The following is a 21,822-nucleotide window of genomic DNA, read 5'->3' on the forward strand; positions in this document are numbered from 1 at the left end:
AAAAGCCTCCCGTGATGTAGCACCAACTGCTGTAGGGAAGCTATTAATTGTCCTCACTGTTAGAAAGTTTCTCTTCAATCCCAGGTTGCTTTTTCCTTGATTAGACATATTTCATGCATTGTTTTTTAGATATGTTTCATGCATAATCCACATAAAACTAAGTAGGGATTTCATCATATAACTATCCTGCACTTAAAGTAGGGCTTTGATTACATGGATCAATCACTGTGTTGACCCTTTGCTATCCCCTGGGATATAATCCTTCCATCTTTGATACCTCCTATCAAAACTGCCCCACTTCCTTCTTCTGACCAAATTCACCCCCCGGAAACAACAACAAGCAAGCATTGCGTGACAGATTTGATTTCAGACAGACCGAAAAACCATTTAGGAAAGTGTTTTTCAACTTTGCCATTTTTAAATGTGTAGACTTTTTTGGAACAAATATTCATCTGGTTCAGTTCCAAGCTGGGAGAAAGAGACAGGAAACATGGAGGTTGATTTGAAAGATGGTTTAATGATGAAGCAGAATCACATGGGTTTGTGGTTCTGGGACAGCCGACCTCATGGAGTTGAGAATGAGGGGTATTTATACCTTCTCTTGGGCTTTGCACTTGAAGTTCCTGTTGAAGAACATGTATTCTATTGGCTGTTGTCAGATTCCTATGGGGTCATGTAGGGGTCATATCTGGCTCTATAGGCAAAAGAGGAAATGCAAATCCTAGGTGTTTGTCTGAGCTAATCTGGTCAACCTCTGGCTTATTGTTTATCTGAGCTCCCAGGTTTGAAGTTTGGACTGCTGTGGGATGGTGCAATGAAGGGGCTTGTATTCTGAAAGGGTGTTGGGCAATTCTTATTGTGGCTTAATGGCTTTGTCCTGTGTTGGCTCTTGGGTGAGGGGCTGCTTCTAATCCTACCATTCAGACTTTCCTACAAGGAGTTTCAAAATATCCTGTCTTGAATGGATTTCTGCCTGCAGTATTTGCTTTGCTTATGAATACAGCTATCTAGATAGTTATCTTCAATAAGCTCTTTACCTCTTGTGCTGACATCTGTTGTGGGCTATTAAGGAAAGTGGGAGATGCTTTCTGCCTCTAAAAAACATGTTTCTCCATTTCTCCTTTAGGGAAATATAATATTCTGCCTTTTTAAAAAATATTTTCCAAAATATTTCATTCTTCTGGGGGAGGGGGAGGGCTGGCTTCCCACAATTTCAACTCCCAGAATACCCCAGCCAGCAATGTGGAATTCTAGGAACTGAAGTCCACCCTCCTTAAAACGATGCAGGTTGAAAAGCACTGCTTTAGGACTTATGAAGGGAGCAAGTTAAGGCAGAATATCCCATGAAAGGAAAAAGAATGACCAAGAAATAATTTTAAAAGCCACATTGGTGATATCTTTGCCCCTATATTCATAAAAACCTATTTTAGGATGGCCGGCAACGAGGAACGGCACAGAGTTTAAAATGTTGAGGATGTAAGGTGATTCCTACTACCACTTCCTGGTTGAGTTCTTTCACTCCTTCTGGCAGCTGAAGTTTGAAACTTCTCAGCAGGTTGGTTAGCAAAAGGAAAGACACAGTTCTGACTAAGTTTTCCCCCAAACAGACACGAGCTCCTGCAAAGGAAATATTACAAAAACAGAAAGGGAACAATCACTGAGAGACATCGATCAAGGACAAAGATACTGAAGACCAAAATAAATAAATAAATAAATCCAAGATGGACCTGGAGGGAGGAAGCCAATAATTGCTTTGTGCTTTCGCATTTTGGGAAGTCCTCTTTTCTGGTGCCAATTTCCTCAACTGTGAATCAGCTTAAATTTCTGTGGGAAGAAATATCCACCTGGTTCAGTTCCAAGCCAGGAGAACAACCCCCAGAAACATGGAGGCTGTTTGGAAAGATGGTTTAATGAGGAAGCAGAACTACATGGCTGGTTCTTCTTCAGAGCTGAAGAAGCTTCTTGGATGAGAAGTGAAACAAAAAGAAAAACCAAAAAGCTCAGTTGCCTCTTAAGAAAAAAAAAGCACCTCTGGGACAACTATGACCTGAATGATTGAGGCTTTCCATAGATATTAAGGAGCTTCTGACAGTCTATAAGGGATTTGTGAATTATCTTGCTTGGTGTGTGTGATTTTTATAACAGAATAACAGAGTTGGAAGGGGCGTTGGATGTCTGTGATGACCTAGGGCGTGGCACAAAGGCAACCCAGCCAGAATAATAAGTAGGGGTCTCTTTATTAGTTCCAACTTTCTCCCCAATATCCCAGTTACAATCCGGTCTGGAGAAAAACTCTCCCAGGAACCTGCAACAGCCTTTGACTACAGATATTCCAGTCCAATAGATTATAAACAGAAAACTTTAAACTATGAATTCAGCAAGACAAGATAAGGTAATAAATCTGGCAGGGCAAGAGAAGGAGTTCCAGAAGTGAAGTAACACGGCAGTAAATCAAACCAGTTGGGAGGATGCTAGGAACTCACATAACAGGAGCCAACATGAGATGACCTCAACGTTTGTTTCCAAACAAATGAACAAACAAAATGCCTCTTCCAAACTGCTTCTCTTTAAGCTCCCTCCCCAGGTGTGCCTTGTGAAGGGAATCAGGACCCTTTCCTCCCCTGTAAGCCATGCAACCCACGTTGCTCTCTTCTCTGTTCCTCCCTGCGTGCCCTAGGATGAAGAGAGGGTGGGCCTGGGTCTTCCTCTGAATTCCCTCTCCCTTGTTCTACCTCTTCCCTGCTCTGCCCAACTGGATTTTGCCCTTCCCCAGTTGCTTCCACAACCAACAGAGCTACACTCCCACTCCCTGTCAGCTGTTCGTTTTCCTCCTCGGATTCAGATTCCGACGGGGGGCATGACACTGGAGACCCCATACCGTTTCAAACAAGGGGTTATATGATGCTTTTCAATCTGTTTCCTTGAGCTAATAATAAACCTGAAAATCCATTTATTTGCTGGACTGTTCACTCTTCAATTGGAAAAAATCAATTAAAAAAAATAACACGGCAAAAATCAGGCTTTAATTGTAGGTTGTTCAATTCTTGACTTTGGTACTGGACAAAAAACCGTCAAGGTATGTCCAATATTTTAGCTTTTGAGTGAAGAATTGTTCTTGTCTTGCCACATATAATAAGTATATAATATACAGGTAGCCCTCAACGTATGACCACAATTGAGCCCAAAATTTAGGTTGTTAAGTGAGAAAAGTGTCCCATTTTATGACTTTTCTCACCACAATTTGTTAAGTGAATGACTGCAGTTCTTAAAATTAGTAACACGGTTGTTAAGTGAATCCGGTTTCCCCATTGACTTTGCTTCTCAGAAGGTCACAGATGCGAATCACATGACTCTGGGACTACTGTGACCGTCATAAATGTGAACCACTTGTCAAGCATTTGAATGTAAATCACGTGATCCTGGGGGATGCTGCATCGGTCGTAAGTGTGAAAAATGCTCATAAGTCCCTTTTTTTCAGTGCCATTGTAACTTTGAACAGTTGCTAAATGATCCGTTGTAAGTTGAGGACTAGCTGTAGTTAATATATACAAAGAGTAAACCTTGCTTTTTATGTTTTTTATTACAATATTATGGGGCCACATTAATGGTTGTCCAGGGCCTTCCATGGACCATAGGCCATGGGTTGGACATGCTTGCTTTAGACTGTTATGCTGGAAGATTCAGTTTCTCCAAGAGAAGGGCATTGCCCGAGATCCCATTTGCTCTAACAGAGAGGTCAGAAACTGGATTTCAAAAGAGCAGAAAAGGAATCGATCCAAACCCGGTCCCAGATTTTCCCTTTCAAGGCTGCAGGAGGCCCAATCAAGGATGTCCCACCCAGTACTAGTATTCTACCAGTTCTGCCCAGTGGTGGGATTCAACCGGTGTTACTACCGGTTTGGTGCCTACGTTTTGCTTCTTGCGCATGCACACCAGACACCTGCTGCTTGCGCGTGTAAACAAACCTGTAGCTGTGCTGCCAGGACAGCTGAAAAGCGCTGCGTGCAGGTGAGCAGCGTTTGGAAAGCCTCTTTTTTCCTGCTTTTTCAACCTCAGCTGTGCCGCGCAAAGCAGCTGAGGTTGAAAAAACATAAAATAAAAGACAGGTAAGAGCCCAGGCAGGCGGGTGGGCCAAATGGCAGCAAACACAGAACCGGTTCGGTGCCTGCTGCTCTTCAGAGCTACCGGTTCTATAGAGCCGGGCAGAACCGGTAGCATCCCACCCCTGGTTCTGCCCGGTTCTGCCAAGTTGGTAGCGGCAATGAGCAGTGGAGACCAAACTAGTTCTTTCCACCACTTTGCTGTTGGGCCCACCTGTCTGCCTGTGCTCCCATACTCACCTTTATTCCCTGCTTTTGAAGCACAGCTGCTTTGCGTGGCCTAGCAGAGTGCTGTGTGACAGCTGCTGAAGCGACCGGGAGAGTGCCGGCTTGCAGGAGGTGAGTTAGAACACCTCTACCCCTGCGCAAAGTGGGTGTTTGTCGTGCATGCGCACGCAAAGTGTGTGCATATGCACCAAGTGCGCGCACCAAGCCACGCCCACCGAACTGGTGGTAAAACTTCTTGAATCCCACCACTGGTCCTACCACTTTCTCCTCAATCCTCTTTCTAACCACTAGAGAAATGATTTGGCGTTTACCTGCTCCAAATGGCAGAAATTCTTCTCTCTTCCTAAAATTTCCCTCTTTGTCCAAAAAATGGTTTGGATTGAATTCTTCAGGACTCTCCCATTGCTTGGGATCCAGAAGAACTGAATGGAAATCTGCAATGATGAAAGTATCCTGTAGGGAAGACAATTGACAAGGCTTAGCCAACTCAATTTTAGCTTTTGACTACCATTACACTTATCTTAGGCCAGGGGTCGGCAACCTGTGGCTCTGGATCTGCATGCTGCTCTTTCATCCCCCTGCTGCAGCTCCAGAACTGAACCAGGCTGATCCCACTACTGGCTGGCCCCTCCCCTCACCCCTCCCCTCCCCTCCTAGTCACTCCTCGTCTGGCCTGAAAAGGTAAGGTGACTGTGGAGGATGGAGACTCGCTTTGCACTCAAGGCAGCCCTCGCCTCCCGCTGCTTCGGGCTCGGAGTTGTAAGCTGTGAGCAGGAAGCGCTGTGGTAGAGAGAAGTGGAGGGGGGATGATTCTCCAGTGCCTAATCTCTTGCTGGGTCTCGTGGGTGCTTCATCTGATCCTTGTTGGTACTGGGGTGCCTTGGTTGCTCAAGGAGACATGCAACCTGCTCTCTGCCCTGAGACACTGGCCCGACCCGGTCGTGGTCGAAGCCGCTGCTGTTGCTGCGTCCGTGGCCTGCCTGCTCCTCTCACAGTGCCCTGCGCAGCACAGTAAAATTTGGTCTGCTTCACATTGGGGAAAATGGGGTCCCCTCCTCCTTCTGGAGCCCATTAGAATATGGAGCCACAATGCGACCGTACCCCACTCACCTCTGGAGAGAGAGAGAGAGAGAGAGAACAAGAGAGACAGACACACACATACACAGAGAAATAGACAGACAGACACACAGACAGACAGACAGACAGACAGACAGACACACACACAGACACACACAGAGACAAGAGACATAGAGAGAGAGAAGAGACAGAGACACAAAGAGAGACACATCCAGAGAGAGATAGTTAAAGAGAGAGAGAGACAAAGACACACACACAGAGAGACAGAGAAAGAGAGAGAGAGACAGAGAGAAAGAAAGAGAGACAGAGAGAGAGGGAGAGAAAGAGAGAAAAAGCAAGTGAGTGAGTGAGAGTGAGTGAGTGAAAGTGAAAGTGAAAGAGAGACAGACAGAGAGCGAAAGAGAGACAGAGACAGAGACAGAGACACACACACACAGAGAGAGAAATAGATAGAGAGAGAGACACACACACACAGAGAGAGAGAGAGAGAGAGAGAGAGAGAGACAGAGAAGAGACAGAGAGAGAGAGAAGAGACAGTGACACACAGAGACACACACAGAGATAGTTAGACACAGAGAGACAGACACACACAGAGAGACAAAGACACACACACACAGAGAAAGAGAGAGAGAGACAGAGAGAGAGAGAGAGACAGACAGACAGAGACAGACAGAGACATAAAGAGAAAGGTGAACAATATTTTTACAGAACTATAGATATGTTGAGGCCTTTGAGGCAAGTGGTCGAGAGGTGATTTCATAAATACAACACACTGTAGTATTTTTATACATAGCATAAAGGTAAAAAACCATCTCTGCAGTGTTATCTTCATTTTAAATGTGAAAAGGGTTATGTGCAGGGGTGGGATATGACAGGGTTAACTACCGGTTCGGGATTTACGAGCATCCCTGCCCGCTGTGAGCCACGTGCCTGTTAATCGTCATTAGCACACTGTGTGCTGAGAAGCAGCCTTTGAAACAGCCTTCTTTTCCTGCTTTTTTAACTGCAGCTGTGCCTCATTCAGCAGCTGAAGTTGAAAAATCAGGAAATAAAGATCAGGGAAGAGCCTAGGTGGGCGGGTGGGCAAAAACATCAGCAGACATAGAACCAGTTCTATGTCTGCTGCTCTTCAGAGCTACCGGTTCTACAGAGGTGGACAGAACCGGTAGAAACCCACCCCTGGTTATGTGGCTCCTGGTGTTTTCTGTGGGAAACGGTTCTTTGAATGTGCGGCTAGTTCCTTCTCAAAGGCCATCAAAACAACTTCACTGTTAATATGATTTTAGATATGTTGGAAGCTCCCCCGCCCCCCATCCCAGTAGAATCAAATATTTTGGGAAATATTAAAAAAAAAAAGGAAGATTAGACTATTTCCCCTAAAAGAGAAATAGGAAAAAAATCTTAAGGGAGGCAGAAACCAGCAACATTTGCCCTGCCCCCAAGCAGAAACTGAGGAGGTCAACTTTTAGAAATGCTGATTTCATCACCCATTCAAGACAGGATATTTCAAAACTCCTTCCAGCAAACCTGGACAGCTAACAAAGGCAGAAGGGTAGGATTAGAAAAGCAGCCCCTCACCCAAGATCCAACACAGGACCAAAGCCATTAGCCACAATAGGAATTGCCCAACGCCCTTTCACAACACAAGCCCCTTCATTGCACCACCCCCAGAGCAGTTCAAACGTCAAAGTCACAGAAACCTATAAAGATCCATCCACTCATTCAACCGTTTGGTCAGCTGTTCCAGAATCACATGTGGTTGGTGATTCTGCTTCATCCATAAAGGGAACCTTCCTAACAGATAATCAGAGTTGGAAGGGACCTTGTAGGTCATCTAGTCCAACCCCCCCGCCCAAGCGGGTGACTCCACCATTTCTGACAAATGGCAGTCCAATCTCTTCTTGAAAGTCTCAAGTGATGACGCTCCCACAACTCATGAGGGCAACTTCTGTTCCATTGGTTGATTGTTTTCACTGTCAGAAAGTTTCTCTTTATTTCCAGGTTGAATATCTCCTTGTTCAGTTTCCACCCATTGTTCCTTGTCTGGCCTACAGGGGCTTTAGAGCAGTGGTTGCCAACCGGTGAGCCGGGAAAATTTTGGTGGGCCGCAGAGAAATCTCACCCCCAGAGCATACCCCCAAAGCAATTAATCCAGGCTATGCAGAAACACAAGGCTGCACCCATGGAAACCCTCCCCACAACTCACTCCTTACGCGGCAAACTTGCCTGCTAAATTGCTATTTTTCCTTTTTCTGACCATCAGCTGTTCTGCTGTGCCCAGAGATTTAGATTAGCTAGGAAGCAGGAAATGGTTTGATTTCTAGCTAGTCTTTAGATCTTCAGCTCTGTTGTTGAACCTCCCTTAGGACTAAAAGTTCTATTGTTCAGTGCAGACTCACGGCAAGCAAATTTTATGTGATAGACTGAGCTAGCCAATGGCAGATAGATAGATCACTGAATGATTCTGTGAGCAACTCAATCTGCCTGCCTGCTTTGCCTAATTTGGGGTAAAAGTTGCTCTTTTTTAAAATAAAAAAAATCAACATTTACATACATGGTGTGTTGTGAGTTAATTTTGTGAGTTTGCTTGCAAGCAAATTTTATGTGACAGACTGAGCTAGCCAATGGCAGATAGATAGATCTCTGAATGAATCTGTGATTCTGTGAGCAACTCAATCTGCCTGCCTGCTTTGCCTGATTTTGGGTAAATGTTGCTTTCTTTAATAAAAAATTCAATATTTATATAAATATTTATAATATTTACATACAAGCCATGCCCAGCCAGTCACATGACCACCAAGCCACACCCACAAATTAGGCCATGCCCACAGAACCGGTTAGTGGTCCCTGGGATTTAAAATTATGAGTTTGGTGGTCCCCGAGGTCCAAAAGGTTGGCAACCCCTGCTTTAGAGAATAGCTTGACCCCTCCTCCTCTCTGTGGCAGCCCCTCAAATATTGGAAGACCTCTGTCATGCCACCCCTGGTCCTTCTCTTCCCTAGACTAGCCATGCCCAGTTCCTATAACCGTTCTTCATAAGTTTTAGTCTGCAGTCCCCTAAAGTCCTCCTTTCCAATCAGCCTCCAGCCTCCATTTTGCTTTTCTCTCGGCTTGGACCTGGACCTGGATATTTCCTCCAACAGATGCTTCTGCATGAAGACAATCAACCTGTCAATCAATCTATCAAGCAGAATAGAGCTGGAAGTGACCTTAGAGGTCATCTAGACCAACCCCCTGCTCAAGCAGGAGACCCTATGCCACTCCAGACAATTGCCTGTCCAGTATTTTCTTAAAAGCCTCCAGTGATGGAACATCCACAACTTCTGAAGGCAAGCAGTTCCACTGGTTAATTGAGAAGAAAGAATGGATGTGTGATTACGTATAAGCATATATGTAAATTATAAAGTTCCTTGTTTCTTGGGGTGTTTTTTTTTCGTGTGAAAGGATTATGTGCCTCTTTGCATAATACAAGAAGTTGCTCTAAGGATTTATGTCATAAAGTGGGAATTTTTAATGTTCATTTCATTTGCTGGAACGAAGCCATCTTGATCCTGAAGGCCAGATAAGGAACAATGGATGGAAACTGACCAAGGAGAGATTCAACCTGGAAATAAGGAGACATTTTCTGACGGGGAGAACATGGAACCCCATGGAACAGAAGTTGCCTTCAGAAGTTGTGGAAGCTTCATCCGGGGAGGCTTTCAAGAAGAGCCTGGACTGCCCTCTGTCAGAAATGGTGTACGGTCTCCTGCTTGGGTGGCGGGGTGGACTAGATGGCCTACAAGGTCCCTTCCAACTCTGTTATTCTGTTATCTGTTCTCTTACCTTTGGAATAGAAAGGCCACACATGTTTACATTTTTCACTGTTTTCCTGGGAACACCAAACAGTATGACGTATTTTGAACGCAAAATTTCATGAAGGACGGCGTGAGTATAAGGCAATTTCCACCGGTCTTCATAACAGATTGAGTCAGAGGAACCCAATACAGTTTCCATTTCTTTGTAGACTTTATCTGGGTGAAAAGTTAGAAAAGGGTATTATTGCATTTGAGCTCAAATAAACCACTCTATTATAGAGGGAGTTAGGGGAGATCCTTTAGGACTGTCATGCCCGTGGTGGAGACTGACTCTGAGGGAGAGGAGGAACAGCCAACAGGGAGTGGAAGGGTGGCTCCAGAGGTTGTGGAGGAGGCTGGGGAAGGGCAGAGGCTGGCTCAGCAGTCAGAGGAGGACCCAGGTCCATCCTCTATCCATCCTAGGGCAAGCAGGGAGGATAGGATCAGGGTAAAACGTGGTCTACTCGGGAGGAGAGGGCTATGATCCTCTTCATGGGTTGCAGGTGTAAGATCTGCATAAGAGTTTGGACTTGCGTGCTAGCAAACGCTGGAGACAAATTAGTGTTTTTCCCGAATGAGGTTTATCTTGGTTGGCATCTGTGCCTGGTTATCTACTTGAAGTTTGTAATTAAGTGCAGTTCGTTTTTGTTTTTTGCTTCGTTATCTGCTTTTTTGAGTTTGAACTGTATTTCTTTCATTTGGAATGTTATTTTGAAAATAGTTTAATCTCCAACTGTGAACAATTGAACAGTGAAGCCAAGCTGAAGGCATTAAAGGACCTTTATTTACGTTTTGGTTTTTGTTATATTTGTGGTACACTCCGTGTCATCACAATGACTGCATAATGCAGTGGTGGGATTCAAAACTTTTTACTACTGGTTCTGTGGATGTGGCTTGGTGGGCGTGGCAGGGGAAGGATACTGTAAAATCCCCATTCCCTCCCCACCCCACTAACCTGCTTTCCAGCTCTGTTCTCCTGTGCAGGGCAACAAAAAAAGACCCAGCTGATCAGCTGGGACTCGGGAGGTAGAGCATAGATGGGGGCAGGACCAGTCAGAGGCGGTATTTGCCGGTTCTCCGAACTACTCAAAATTTCCACTACCGGTTCTCCAGAACTGGTCAGAACCTGCTGAATACCACCTCTGGCATAATCACTGTGCATGACCTTCTTAAACAGTACCGAAAAAACAAGGCGCATAAGATCCCCACTCCCATCATCTCACCAAGACCTTCCGAAAAATGGGAGGGGAGATCTGGAATTGGGGATTTCCTTGTGCAGATATTATCTTGCATCCTTCTAGGTGAGTCTGGGCTGAGAGGACATTCAGCTCTATGATGGTTGACATGTAGTCCTCAACTTACAGCCACAAGTCCCCAAAGTTCTATTTTTTATTGTTAAGTGAGACATTTGTTAATTTGTTAAGAAAGGCCCAATTTTATGACATCTCTTGTTGAGTGAATTGATAAGTTAGTAACCCAGTTGTTAAGTGAATCTGGCTTCCCCATTTGCCTTTGCTTGCCAGAAGGTTGCAAAAGGTGATCACGTGACCTTGGAACACAGCAACGGTCATAAGTGTGAACCAATTGCCAAGAATCTGAATTTTGATCACATGGCCATGGGGTGGCTCTTAAGGTTGCAACTGTGAAAAAATGGTCTTAAGTCCCTTTTTTTCAGTGCTGTTGTAAGTTTGAATGATCACCAAGTGAACTGTTTTAAGTTGAGGACTACTGTGTTTAGTCTTTCCTGGACGAGCCAGAACTATCCTTTTTCTTACCTTGGATGTCTGGATAAGCGACCATGAGTAACAAAGCCCATTGCAGAAAGCTTCCTGTGGTTTCTGTCCCAGCAACAAAAAATTCTATAATGCAATGAGCCATGTTTTCATTATCGAAGGTTGAGTTGGGCTCACTCTGTTTCTAACAAAAGGAGAGATGTTTTAGTTAGAATTATTTATTACTTTGCTGCCTTTGAGTTAGTCTTGACTCTTGGAGATTGCTTGACTAGTCCCTGAATTTTCTTGGCTAGATGTCAGGAAGTGATTTGCCATTGCCTGTGTTGGAAGAAATCTCCCTGGTTTGTTCCCCAGATGGGAAATAGTCACCAGCGCTGAGAAGGAATAGACACAGAAGCCAGCTGCCAGAAAGTGGGATTCTTTTAATCAGGAAGGCAAGAAGAAATAGTGACCTAGCTCAAACGTTCCTGGCTAGCAAGCAGATTGGGGAGGCAAACCAGTGGTGCTATTCTACCGGTTCGGCCCGATTCTGGCATACCGGTAGCACTGAAGACCAGCGGAGACCGAACCAGTTCTCTGTGAGGAGCTACTGTTGGGCTCACCCGCCCACCCAGGTTCTCATACTGACCTTTATTCTCTGCTTTTGAAGCGCAGCTGCTTTGAGTGGCACAGCAGATTGCTGCGCGTCAGTTGCTGAAGCTACAGGGAGAGTGCAGGATTGCAGGAGGTGAGTAGGAAAGCCTCTGCACGTGTGCAAAGTGCGCGTTTGGCACATGTGCACGCACGCAAAGCGCACCCACCAAACCACGCCCACCGAACCGGTGGCAACCTACCCACCACTGAGGCAAACCCATACCTTCTTATACTTGATTTTCCTTTGAAGCTCCTACAGTTTTATGGGTTTTGATGTGCCTCTAGTTCAGGGCTGTCAAACTCCCGGCCCATGGGCCACGCCGATGCCTGGTTTAGTGAAGGGGGGGAAAGTCCTGATATGTCATGTGACGCCACCGTTACGACGTGAGTTTGACACCCCTATTCTAACTGAAGTGATTGCCCTTGGTTTTTGTTTTCCTGGGTTAATCCTGGTCCAAGGTCTTTTGTTTTTTCCTATCCTAGGGGTTAATCCTGTAAGGGAGGCAGGAAAGAGGAGTTCTGGTGTGCTTTAGTTGAGTTATTTTTAGCCTGATTCCACTTATCTTTATGGCTCTATTCAAGTGTTTCCAGGCTGCATTTTGTGCTCAGGTTTTGTTATTTCTTTGTAACAGCCAGTTAATGGCTTTTGGCAGAATGCCCAGACTTTCAATTAACTCTGGCTGGGACTTTCGTTTTAGGCTTTCTTAAAGTGAAAGGGCTGTTTTAAGTTTTTGGCACTGCTTTAGAGGTTCCTGGCACTGTCTTTTTGGGGTGTACTTCTCACACCTGCTTCCTAGATCTGAAATAGAATGGCTGCCTCCAAAACCACCCAGCTGGCTTTGTGTTGTTGAAAGGAAAATCCATCTGGTTCAGTTCCAAGCTGAGTGAAAGACACTGAAAACAACATAGAGGCTGGTTGGAAAGAAAGGTTTATTGATGAAGCAGAATGACCAGGGTTCTGGGGCAGTTGATCTGGGGTTTGATGAGTACATGGATTTGTATCAGTTTCAGAGATGCTGCTAGGGGGGTTGTGCAATGTCTGACATGCCCTTAGGAAATTGTGCAATGTAGTGAGCTCTGTGTCTTCTGCTAATGATAGTGGCTTAATCCTATTGTGTCCTAAATGGTCATATCCTTTTCTTAGAATTTGGGTGGAGGAGAATGTAAATTTGTAATTCCATCGCCTGGAGGTGAAGGTCTTTTGCTTCTAAATAGGCTGGCCCAATCTTTCTTAATGGGCACAAAATATCTGCTGGGGGCTATTAAGAAAGACTGAGACTTCTTTCTGTCTTTAAGAGCATGTTTCTCCATTTCTCCTTTAGGGAAATATAATATTCTGCCTTTTTAATATTTCCCAAAATATTTCATTCTTCTAGGAGGGAGCAGGTAATTTCCGCAATGTCTAATGCGGGACTCAAACTCACAGTTTGCTGGTTTCTTACCTTATGTCTTAACCACTGCACTGAACTGGCTCTTTTAATTAGAATTTGGTATGTGCAAAATCTAAATTTTTCCCAAAATGGAACATTCCAGACAAACTTGGAACTTTCCACTTTTTCTCTAGACCTTGCCAATCCAGCTGTTCTGTTCCAAAATAAAGGCTAATTTCCCAGAAGCGAATCCTATACATTAGAAGTAGTTTATGAAACACGGGACTGTTTCAGCAGTGAAAACAGTAGATGGCAGTGCTTATAAGTTTGCAGTTGCATCTATGGTATACTCTATGTCTTTTCTCTGAATAAAGTTTCCTGCTTCTTTGTTGCAGTTAAGCAGAAAAGCACATGGGGACTGTGCACTATCTGTTCTGTAGGGCTTTATACAGAATTTCTAACAGGTTCTTATCTTTTAATTAATTTACAAGAAGCCAAGAACCTAAACTCCACGCAAATTCCATTTGCTGTGTGGGAAGCACCTAAGGAGCTTCTGGGTTGAAAGGATTAGCCGGTGACATCACTATTGCCCAGAGGATGCCAGGACGGCAGCTCCTTTCATGACCCCATTAATGTGCCCACTGAAGTGGTATCTATCAATCTACTTGTTGGAGTGCTGGAGCTCACCTGGCACATAGCGGCACTCAAATGCAGGCTTGTTGATTGTCAATCGAGCACCCAAACCACGTGAGCCACTGTGTACCTCTAGTAAATTCCATTGATCATATATGTTAGGACTTTTAATAAGGATTTCTAAACAGATCGTCTTTCTTTTTCTCTCTCCCTCCCTCCATCTATGATGCTCTTGTAGATACTGGGTGCAAGTAAAGATGTGCCTTTTTTTGGAATTGGAAAAGTTTCTAGTCCAGAACGCCTCCAGTTAGGACTTTAACTTTAAGAGGTTTTACAGATTTCTCAGAGCACTTTGTCTGCTGGTTGTCCTGCTTTAATTTCCCCCAAAATTGTAACTGATGTAGATTTTTTAAAAAAAGAATTATTATATGTCCAGCTTTCAAATAAATGTTCGCTCGATTGAAATGAGAATATCCATCCCACAGGGATTTCCTGATACATGAATGGATAGCAGAATACCAATGATAGTATTAAAGTTAATTGAACTTAAAAGAAGGTGTGTCTGTGTGCATATAAATAAATAAACAGGCAGTCTTTAACACAGGCCAAGAACTTGAATAGCTCTAACTGAATTGTTCTCAAAGGCTTAAAAAATCCTCTTGACATATCTGTGGATCCCAGCAGGCATGACTAAAATTCCTAGAAGGATCCTTTCTTTTCTTTTTTTCTTTTAATGACCCCGTAATCCCTTGCATCAGGGTGGAGTCATGGCAACTGAATGGAGCTGAGTGTTTACTGGCCCGGATGCCCCTCCAGTCGCCAATCCGGAGTTCGCAGTAGATATATTCTCATTGTGCCCAGAGGGAGAAATATCTGCCTCTACCTAGGATCGAACTCACAGTCTCCTGATTGTGAGATGAGAGCTCCACCTCTAGGCCAACTCCCTTACCTTTCTTATCTGGAGCAGATAAAGATCCAGGAAATCCTTCGGCTCACGCAGGGCAAAATCTTGGCTGTGTTTCTCTGTCTCTTCCCTTACAAGTGATATCCCTTTCTTAAGGGATGCTTGTATCTTCTGATGAGGTCCTGGGAGATGTTTCATTAGCCATGGAAACAATTCATAGAGCTACAGGAGAAGTAAAAACAAAATCCTATCAGCTCCCTGATGAGTTAAGTCTTGGGCTCCAAGTTCACTACGGAGCCCGTCAGCTCGCCGTGGAGCCCGTCTATTTGCCTCAGCTGCCGCCGGATCTGTGCTTTTCCTCCTACGTGCCGGTCAATGGTGTCGAGGATCGCGTTGTGATGACGTCAGCACGACACGCTCCTGTCAGCTGCTGGACATATACTAGAGCTACTGCGGGGCTGAAGAGTAATCAATGGCTCCTTTGAAGAGTCAATGCGGAGCATCGTGATGGAGAGGGTTGGGGCACATATGTGTGATAATTTAGACTTAATTTCAGATGTGGTGAAGGTGGCACAAGGTGGGGATCAGTTAGTGAGGGCCGGGATAGGCTAGGGATGTAGACGTGTTATAGAGTTAATAGCATTTGAGGATAATGAGTTAGGTGTGGCCAGAATTAGAACTGTGTGTAGGCCTGGGAATGGTGGGGTGTGTCTAACGGTAATGGTAATAAAAGGAAAAGGAACAGACTCAATCCCAACACTAACCTTGCCTGGCTTTTAGCCTTTCTTGTCAGATAAGAGTATTTGTTCTTTGCTGATCTAATGAATAAACCATCATTGCACTACAGAGGAGCTGGAGTTTGTATTCATTTCAGGATAAATCTTCAATACTCAAGGACTGGCTGAGATTAGGTAATGCAGGTGGTCCTCGACTTACAACCAGGGGTGGGATTCAAATTTCTTAACAACCAGTTCTGTGGACATGACCTAATTTGTGGGTGTGGCTTGGTAGTCATGTGAACAGCTGGGCGTGGCTTGCTGACTGGGCATGGCTTGGTGGTCATGTGACTGGCTGGGTGTGGCTTGTATGTAAATATCATAAATATTTATGTAAATATTGATTTTTTTATTAAAAAAGGAACAACTTTTACCCAAAATCAGGCAAAGCAGGCAGGCAGATTGAATTGCTCCCAGAATCACAGGTTCACTCAGAGATCTACCTTTCTGCAATCGGCTACCTGAGTCTGCACTGAAAAATAGAAGCTTCAGGCCTAAGGAAGGTTCAGCTCTGCTTTTAGATTAGCTAGAAAGCAAGAAATCCAACGATTTCCTGCTTTCTAGCTAATCTAAATCTCCTGGCACAGCAGAACAGCGGATGGTCGGGGAAAAGAAAAAAAATAAAATAGCAACTTACCAAACGCAGGCAAGTTTGATGGCGTGCATGCCAGGTAAGGAGTGAGTGGGCGGGGAGGGGAGGGGCCAGCCAGTGATGCAATTTTCCGGTTCTCCAAACTGCACCGAATCATAACCACCGGTTCTATAAAACCAGTCTGACCAGATAGAATCCCACCCTTGCTTACAACAGTTCATTTAGTGACTGTGCAAAGCTTATCACCATTTTCCACATGTTCAACCCTTGCAAGATCTCCATGGTCTTGTGATCAAAATTCAGGCGCTTGGCAACTGATTCCTATTTATGACGGCTGCAATGTCCCAGGGTCCCCTTTTGCAAACTTCCAACAAACAAAGTCAATGGGGAAGCCAGATTCACTGAACAACCTTGTTACTAACTTAACAACTGTGGTGATTCACTTAACGACTGTGGCAAGAAAGATCATAAAATGGAGCAAAACTAAACTAAACTTGAACAAATGTCTCTCTTAACAACAGAAATGTTAGACTCAATTGTGGTCGTAAGCCGAGGACTACCTGTATTAGGGCTTCCAGACTGGGATTGGGACAATTTGCCACAGCCAACTTGCTGCGGCCAACTCACCATGGCCAACTTACTGCAGGACAACTTGCCATGGCCAACTTGCTGCGGCCAACTCACCATGGCCAACTTACTGCAGGACAACTTGCCATGGCCAACTTACTGCAGGACAACTTGCCATGGCCAACTTGCTGCGGCCAACTCACCATGGCCAACTTGCTGCAGCCAACTCACCATGGCCAACTTACTGCAGGACAACTTGCCATGGCCAACTTGCTGCGGCCAACTCACCATGGCCAACTTACTGCAGGACAACTTGCCATGGCCCACTTCTGCGGCCAACTCACTATGGCCACTTACTGCAGGACAACTATGGCCAACTTGCTGCGGCCAACTCACCATGCTGCAGGACAACTCACCATGGCCAACTTGCTGCGGCCAACTCACCATGGCCAACTTACTGCAGGACAACTTGCCATGGCCAACTTGCTGCGGCCAACTCACCATGGCCAACTTACTGCAGGACAACTTGCCATGGCCAACTTGCTGCGGCCAACTCACCATGGCCAACTTACTGCAGACAACTTGCCATGGCCAACTTGCTGCAGGACAACTCACCATGGCCAACTTGCTGCAGGACAACTTGCTATGGCCAACTTGCTGCAGGACAACTTGCTATGGCCAACTTGCTGCAGGACAACTCACCATGGCCAACTTACTGCAGGACAACTTGCCATGGCCAACTTGCTGCAGGACAACTTGCCATGGCCAACTTGCTGCGGCCAACTCACCATGGCCAACTTACTGCAGGACAACTTGCCATGGCCAACTTGCTGCGGCCAACTCACCATGGCCAACTTACTGCAGGACAACTTGCCATGGCCAACTTGCTGCGGCCAACTCACCATGGCCAACTTACTGCAGGACAACTTGCCATGGCCAACTTGCCACGGGACAATTTAACAGTTCTATTTAATTATTTAAAATAAATAAAAAATATTTTAATGTTTCCATTCACATTTCATTCTGTCCCTCCTTTCACATCCTTTCTTTAATCATTCTATTCCACCATTGCTTTGGTATTAGTGTAACTCTTGTTCCACAGCGAGTTGTCTTACAGTGAGTTGGCCGTGGCAAGTGGGCCATGGCGAGTTGGTCATGGCAAATTGTCATAGACCCTTCCAGACCTGAGCTGCATAACAAAGACAACTACTGGAGGCCAGTAAAACATTCTTGTAGTGGTCCTCACTTTTTAACCCAGTTCTGCATTGGATATTGACATGGCGTAAATAACAAGAAGAACATCTCTGGGATTTTGAAAGTAATGTCACACTAGCTCCTGCTGTAGTTACATCTATGTCTTATTAGTCTAACTCCTGTGTTTTAGAAGTAGACTCTAAGAGCCACACAGATCACTAATTGGCCCAGAAGGGCAGTTTCACTGAGGTTTCATAGAATTTAGGATACCCTGACACCATTTTTACTGGTTAACCATTTTCTAAATTCTGTTTAAAATTAGGGATAGACCTTCCAAAGTTCCTCAGTTTTGATTGACCATAATATCTTAAGAACTGCTTTCTCCCTTCTGAAACTCTGGTTTATGTCTTGTTAGAACTGTTTCTTTGTTTGTTAGATTTTTGTGCTGCTCTTTTCTTCTAGGAGTTTAAGTGGACATCCTTAGCAGTCCCTCCTCCCATTTTTCAAACCATCCATCCATCCATCCATCCACCCAACCACCCAACCATCCATCCATCCATCCATCCATCCATCCATCCATCCATCCATCCATCCAACCAATCAACCATCCATCCATCCATCCATCCATCCATCCATCCATCCATCCATCCATCCATCCATCCATCCATCCATCCAGCCAGCCAGCCAGCCAGCCAGCCAGCCAGCCAAACAAACCATCCATCCATCCATCCATCCAACCAACCATCCATCCATCCAGTCAACCATCCAGTCAACCAACCAATCAACCATCCAACCATCCATCCATCCAACCAACCAACCAACCAACCAACCAGCAAAAGGCTGATCTCAAAACTTCCAGTTGAACTCCCATAAAGTATCAGAAGGTGAATTTCAACTTGCTCTTCTTGAAGTTCAACCCTATATGTATAATGCCTTAACTTTCTAACATATTTGCTTAGTCACAAAACAGAAACTTTCTTATATGGTTTCTAAACATTCTTTCCATTGTAGCCCTATATCAAATGTTCAGTGGCAAAGGAGGAGAGGTTTCTGAAAAGCTGTTCCAAATCTCTGGCTGACACGTTAAGTGACCTACGACCGTGGACTCTCCTTACATTACAGATTAAAAATAATCAATCCATAAAATAAACAAGTAGGAACAATTTAACTTTGGAAAGCAAAGTGGAGGCTAACACTGGGCATTTTTCTCCAAGAACAGATTATAGTATTAACTTATAAACTGGAATTAGTTCATGTATCTGCGTAAATTAAAACTTTGGTCTACTTACCAAGATGTATTAACCACATTAGTACGGTGGTCTTCAGAGTGCTAATAAGAGACTTAGAAAGTTCTAAGGGACTCAATAAGAAAATGATTACTCACCAATAAGAAAGTGGAACCTCCAAATTTCATATAATTATTAATGTCATCTAATATCATCTGGAACTTTGTGTCTTCAGGAGGAAACCAGTATCCAAAAGTAATGAGGCAAATCATACTACAGACTGAATTATTGATGGATGAGAAAGGATCAATTGGCTGCCCTGTAAATGAAATTACACATTATCATCTTAACAACATGCCAGCTTGGAGGAGCAGGACTTCATGATCTGGTCAGATTAACAGAGTTGGAAGGGACCTTGTAGGTCATCTGGTCTAACCCCCCACCCACCCAAGCAGGAGATCCTACACCATTTTTGACAAATGGCAGTCCAATCTCTTCTTGAAAGCCTCCAGGGATGAAGCTCCCACAACTTCTGAAGTGAATGAATGAATGAATTAATTTAGGATTAGAGGACACTGAATCCTGCAAGTTCATCCCAGTCTCCAAACCATTCCTACCTTTTGTGCGTGCAAAGAACTCCACCAACCGATGTGCCATCTCTTCTAGTTTACGTTCCACGTCTGGCTTCCCCAGTCCCAACAGGCGGAGAGCCCTTGCAGCAAAATGTCTCTGCTGTTTCCAGGTGTGACCGTTCGAAAATGCAATCCCTGAGAAATCAATGTGAGAGTCATTAAACAAACAAAAAAAAAGAAGCCCCATAAGCATGACTTACAAGTTCTGCGAATAATTGCAGTGCATGAAGCAACTGGATAATTATCTGAAATGTCTTGCAAGCCCCCTTTGTTCTTAGTTTCCCTTGCGCTCTTTCCCACTTTCACTCACACGCCGTGTCTGCTCTTCCCCATATCTACCAAAGAGGGGGCCCAGGACAGGGGTGTCAAACTCAATTTTATTGAGGGCCACATCAGGGCTGTGGTTGACCTGGAGGGGCTGGGCGGGCATGGCTGACTGGGTGGTTGAATAGAATAGAATAGAATAGAATAGAATAGAATAGAATAGAATAGAATAGAATAAATATTGGATGAAGAATAGAACAGAACAGAATAGAATAGAATAGAATAGAATAGAATAGAATAGAATAGAATAGAATAGAATAGAATAGAATAGAATAGAATAGAATAGAATAGAATACCTTTATTGTTATTGCATTCTGCAAATACAATGAAATTTGAAAGCTACTCCAGCAGAGTGCCCCAAACACCACATCACAATCACACTACAGAGTATTTAAAAATTAAAATAATTAAAATAATAATAATTAAAAACCTAGTCTTAAACCTATCTCAAACATATACTGTAGTAAGTTAGATAATTTAAAAATGCCACTATAAACTTAGGGCTAAATCACATATGCATTGTTTGATTCAAGACAATTATTGCCTTGTTTCTCAGTCTATTAGTCCTCATTTTAAGACGCTTATAATGCCTCCCTGATGGTAACAGTTTGAAATATGAATGTCCAGGATGAGAATGGTTTGTGGAGATTTTTAGTGCTCTAGAGAGGAGTCTGGTCTTCGCAATCTCTTCCAAAGAAGAAAGAGAGCAACCGATGATTTTTTGTGTTGTGTTTATAACTCTCTGGAGCATCTTCTTATCCACTAGAAAGCATCCAGCATTCCGCACTGTTACACAGTATGCCAAAATGTTCTTAATGGTAGAACAGTAAAAAGTAACCAGCAACTTCTCACCCAGACCACTCTTTTTCAGCAGCCTCAGAAAGTGCAGACGCTGTTGGACCTTCTTTGCACTGGCCATAGTGTGGACTGACCATGTAAGGTTGTCGGAAATATGAGTTCCTAGAAATTTAAAACTATGAACTCTTTCCACACAGTCTCCATTGATATATAGTGGGAGAGGCTCTGCTTTGCATCTTCTGAAGTCTATAATCAATTCTTTGGTCTTTTTGATGTTCAGGGTGAGGTTATGACTCTTGCACCACAAGACCAGTCTGAGAACCTCTGACCTATAGGCCGTCTCGTCTTCTCCTGATATGAGTCCCACCAACATGGTGTCGTCTGCAAATTTTATTATAGAGTTAATGGGACAAGAGGGAGTGCAGTCGTAGGTGTAGAGTGAATACAAAAGGGGGCTCAGCACACAACCCTGTGGAGAGCCAGTGCTGAGAGCAAGAGTGGAGGAAAAATAGCTGCCAATCCTAACAGTTTGGGGTCTGTTAGTAAGAAAGTCCTTTATCCAACAGCAGATGTGAGAGGAGAGACCCATTTCTAGCAACTTCTTCATCAGTATATCCGGAATGATGGTATTAAAAGCTGAGCTGTAATCAACAAAAAGCATCCTTACATAGCTCCCACTATGCTCCAGATGTTTCAGTGCAACGTGGAGAGCCATGGCAATAGCCTCCTCTGTGGATCTGTTATTCTGATAGGAAAACTGGTATGGGTCAAGGTTTGATGGGAGGCAATCCTGTATATATTTTAAGACCAGTCTTTCAAAACACTTCATAATTATGGGTGTGAGAGCTACTGGTCTATAGTCATTTAAAGTATCAGGAGAGGGCTTTTTGGGAACTGGAATAATAATGAAAGTTTTGAGACAAGATGGAACAATGGCTTGTGTAAAAGAAAGGTTAAAAATATTTGTAAACACAACTGTGAGCTGGTCAGCACATGCTTTGAGTACCTTCCCAGGTATCCCCTCAGGGCCAGCAGCCTTTTTCACATTCACTTCTCTAAGCACCTGTTTCACACCATACTCTTGCACTGTGAACAGTTGAGTACCAGTAGTTTGTAGAGGCAGTGTGTTCAAAGACCTATTCAGTTCAAATTGGGCAAAGAAGCATGTTAGGAATGTAAGTCACCGAACAACTAGTTTG

The 21,822-nt window shown here is 44.1% G+C and overlaps 1 protein-coding gene across 3 annotated transcripts; it reads right to left on the minus strand.

Annotated features, from left to right (window-relative positions):
- Positions 1–497: 497 nt before the first annotated feature.
- Positions 498–19,831, minus strand: LOC148131017 (cytochrome P450 2J4-like). 3 transcript variants are annotated; one of them, XM_087965551.1, is made up of 7 exons: positions 19,487–19,831; positions 19,028–19,188; positions 14,560–14,736; positions 11,017–11,152; positions 9,231–9,418; positions 4,640–4,781; positions 498–1,617 (listed from the first exon to the last, which is right to left on the minus strand). In XM_087965551.1, exons 1-7 carry the CDS (start codon positions 19,692–19,694, stop codon positions 1,427–1,429), a joined length of 1,203 nt encoding a protein of 400 aa, XP_087821677.1. In that variant the 5' UTR covers positions 19,695–19,831; the 3' UTR covers positions 498–1,426. The 3 variants fall into 3 exon arrangements, with proteins under 3 accessions (XP_087821677.1, XP_087821676.1, XP_087821678.1); XM_087965550.1 differs by having other exon boundaries at positions 11,017–11,158; XM_087965552.1 differs by lacking the exon at positions 498–1,617 and adding an exon at positions 2,239–3,724 and having other exon boundaries at positions 11,017–11,158.
- Positions 19,832–21,822: the final 1,991 nt, after the last annotated feature.

The sequence above is a fragment of the Notechis scutatus genome, chromosome 4 (genome assembly GCF_049901735.1).
Source record: "Notechis scutatus isolate UNSWTSFEM ecotype Mainland chromosome 4, rNotScu1.2, whole genome shotgun sequence".
Classification (NCBI taxonomy): domain Eukaryota; kingdom Metazoa; phylum Chordata; class Lepidosauria; order Squamata; family Elapidae; genus Notechis; species Notechis scutatus.

Bases quoted from the DNA above. Each gene is read 5' to 3' on its own strand.
- LOC148131017 (XM_087965550.1), bottom strand. From the start codon at position 19,694: ATGCTTATGGGGCTTCTTTTTTTTTGTTTGTTTAATGACTCTCACATT. The intron at 19,189-19,486 runs GTAGGAATGGTT...TTTCATTTACAG, and splicing joins GTTCTTTGCACGCACAAAAG to GGCAGCCAATTGATCCTTTC. The intron at 1,618-4,639 runs GTAAACGCCAAA...TTTCCTTTGCAG, and splicing joins ATTTCTGCCATTTGGAGCAG to GAGCTCGTGTCTGTTTGGGG.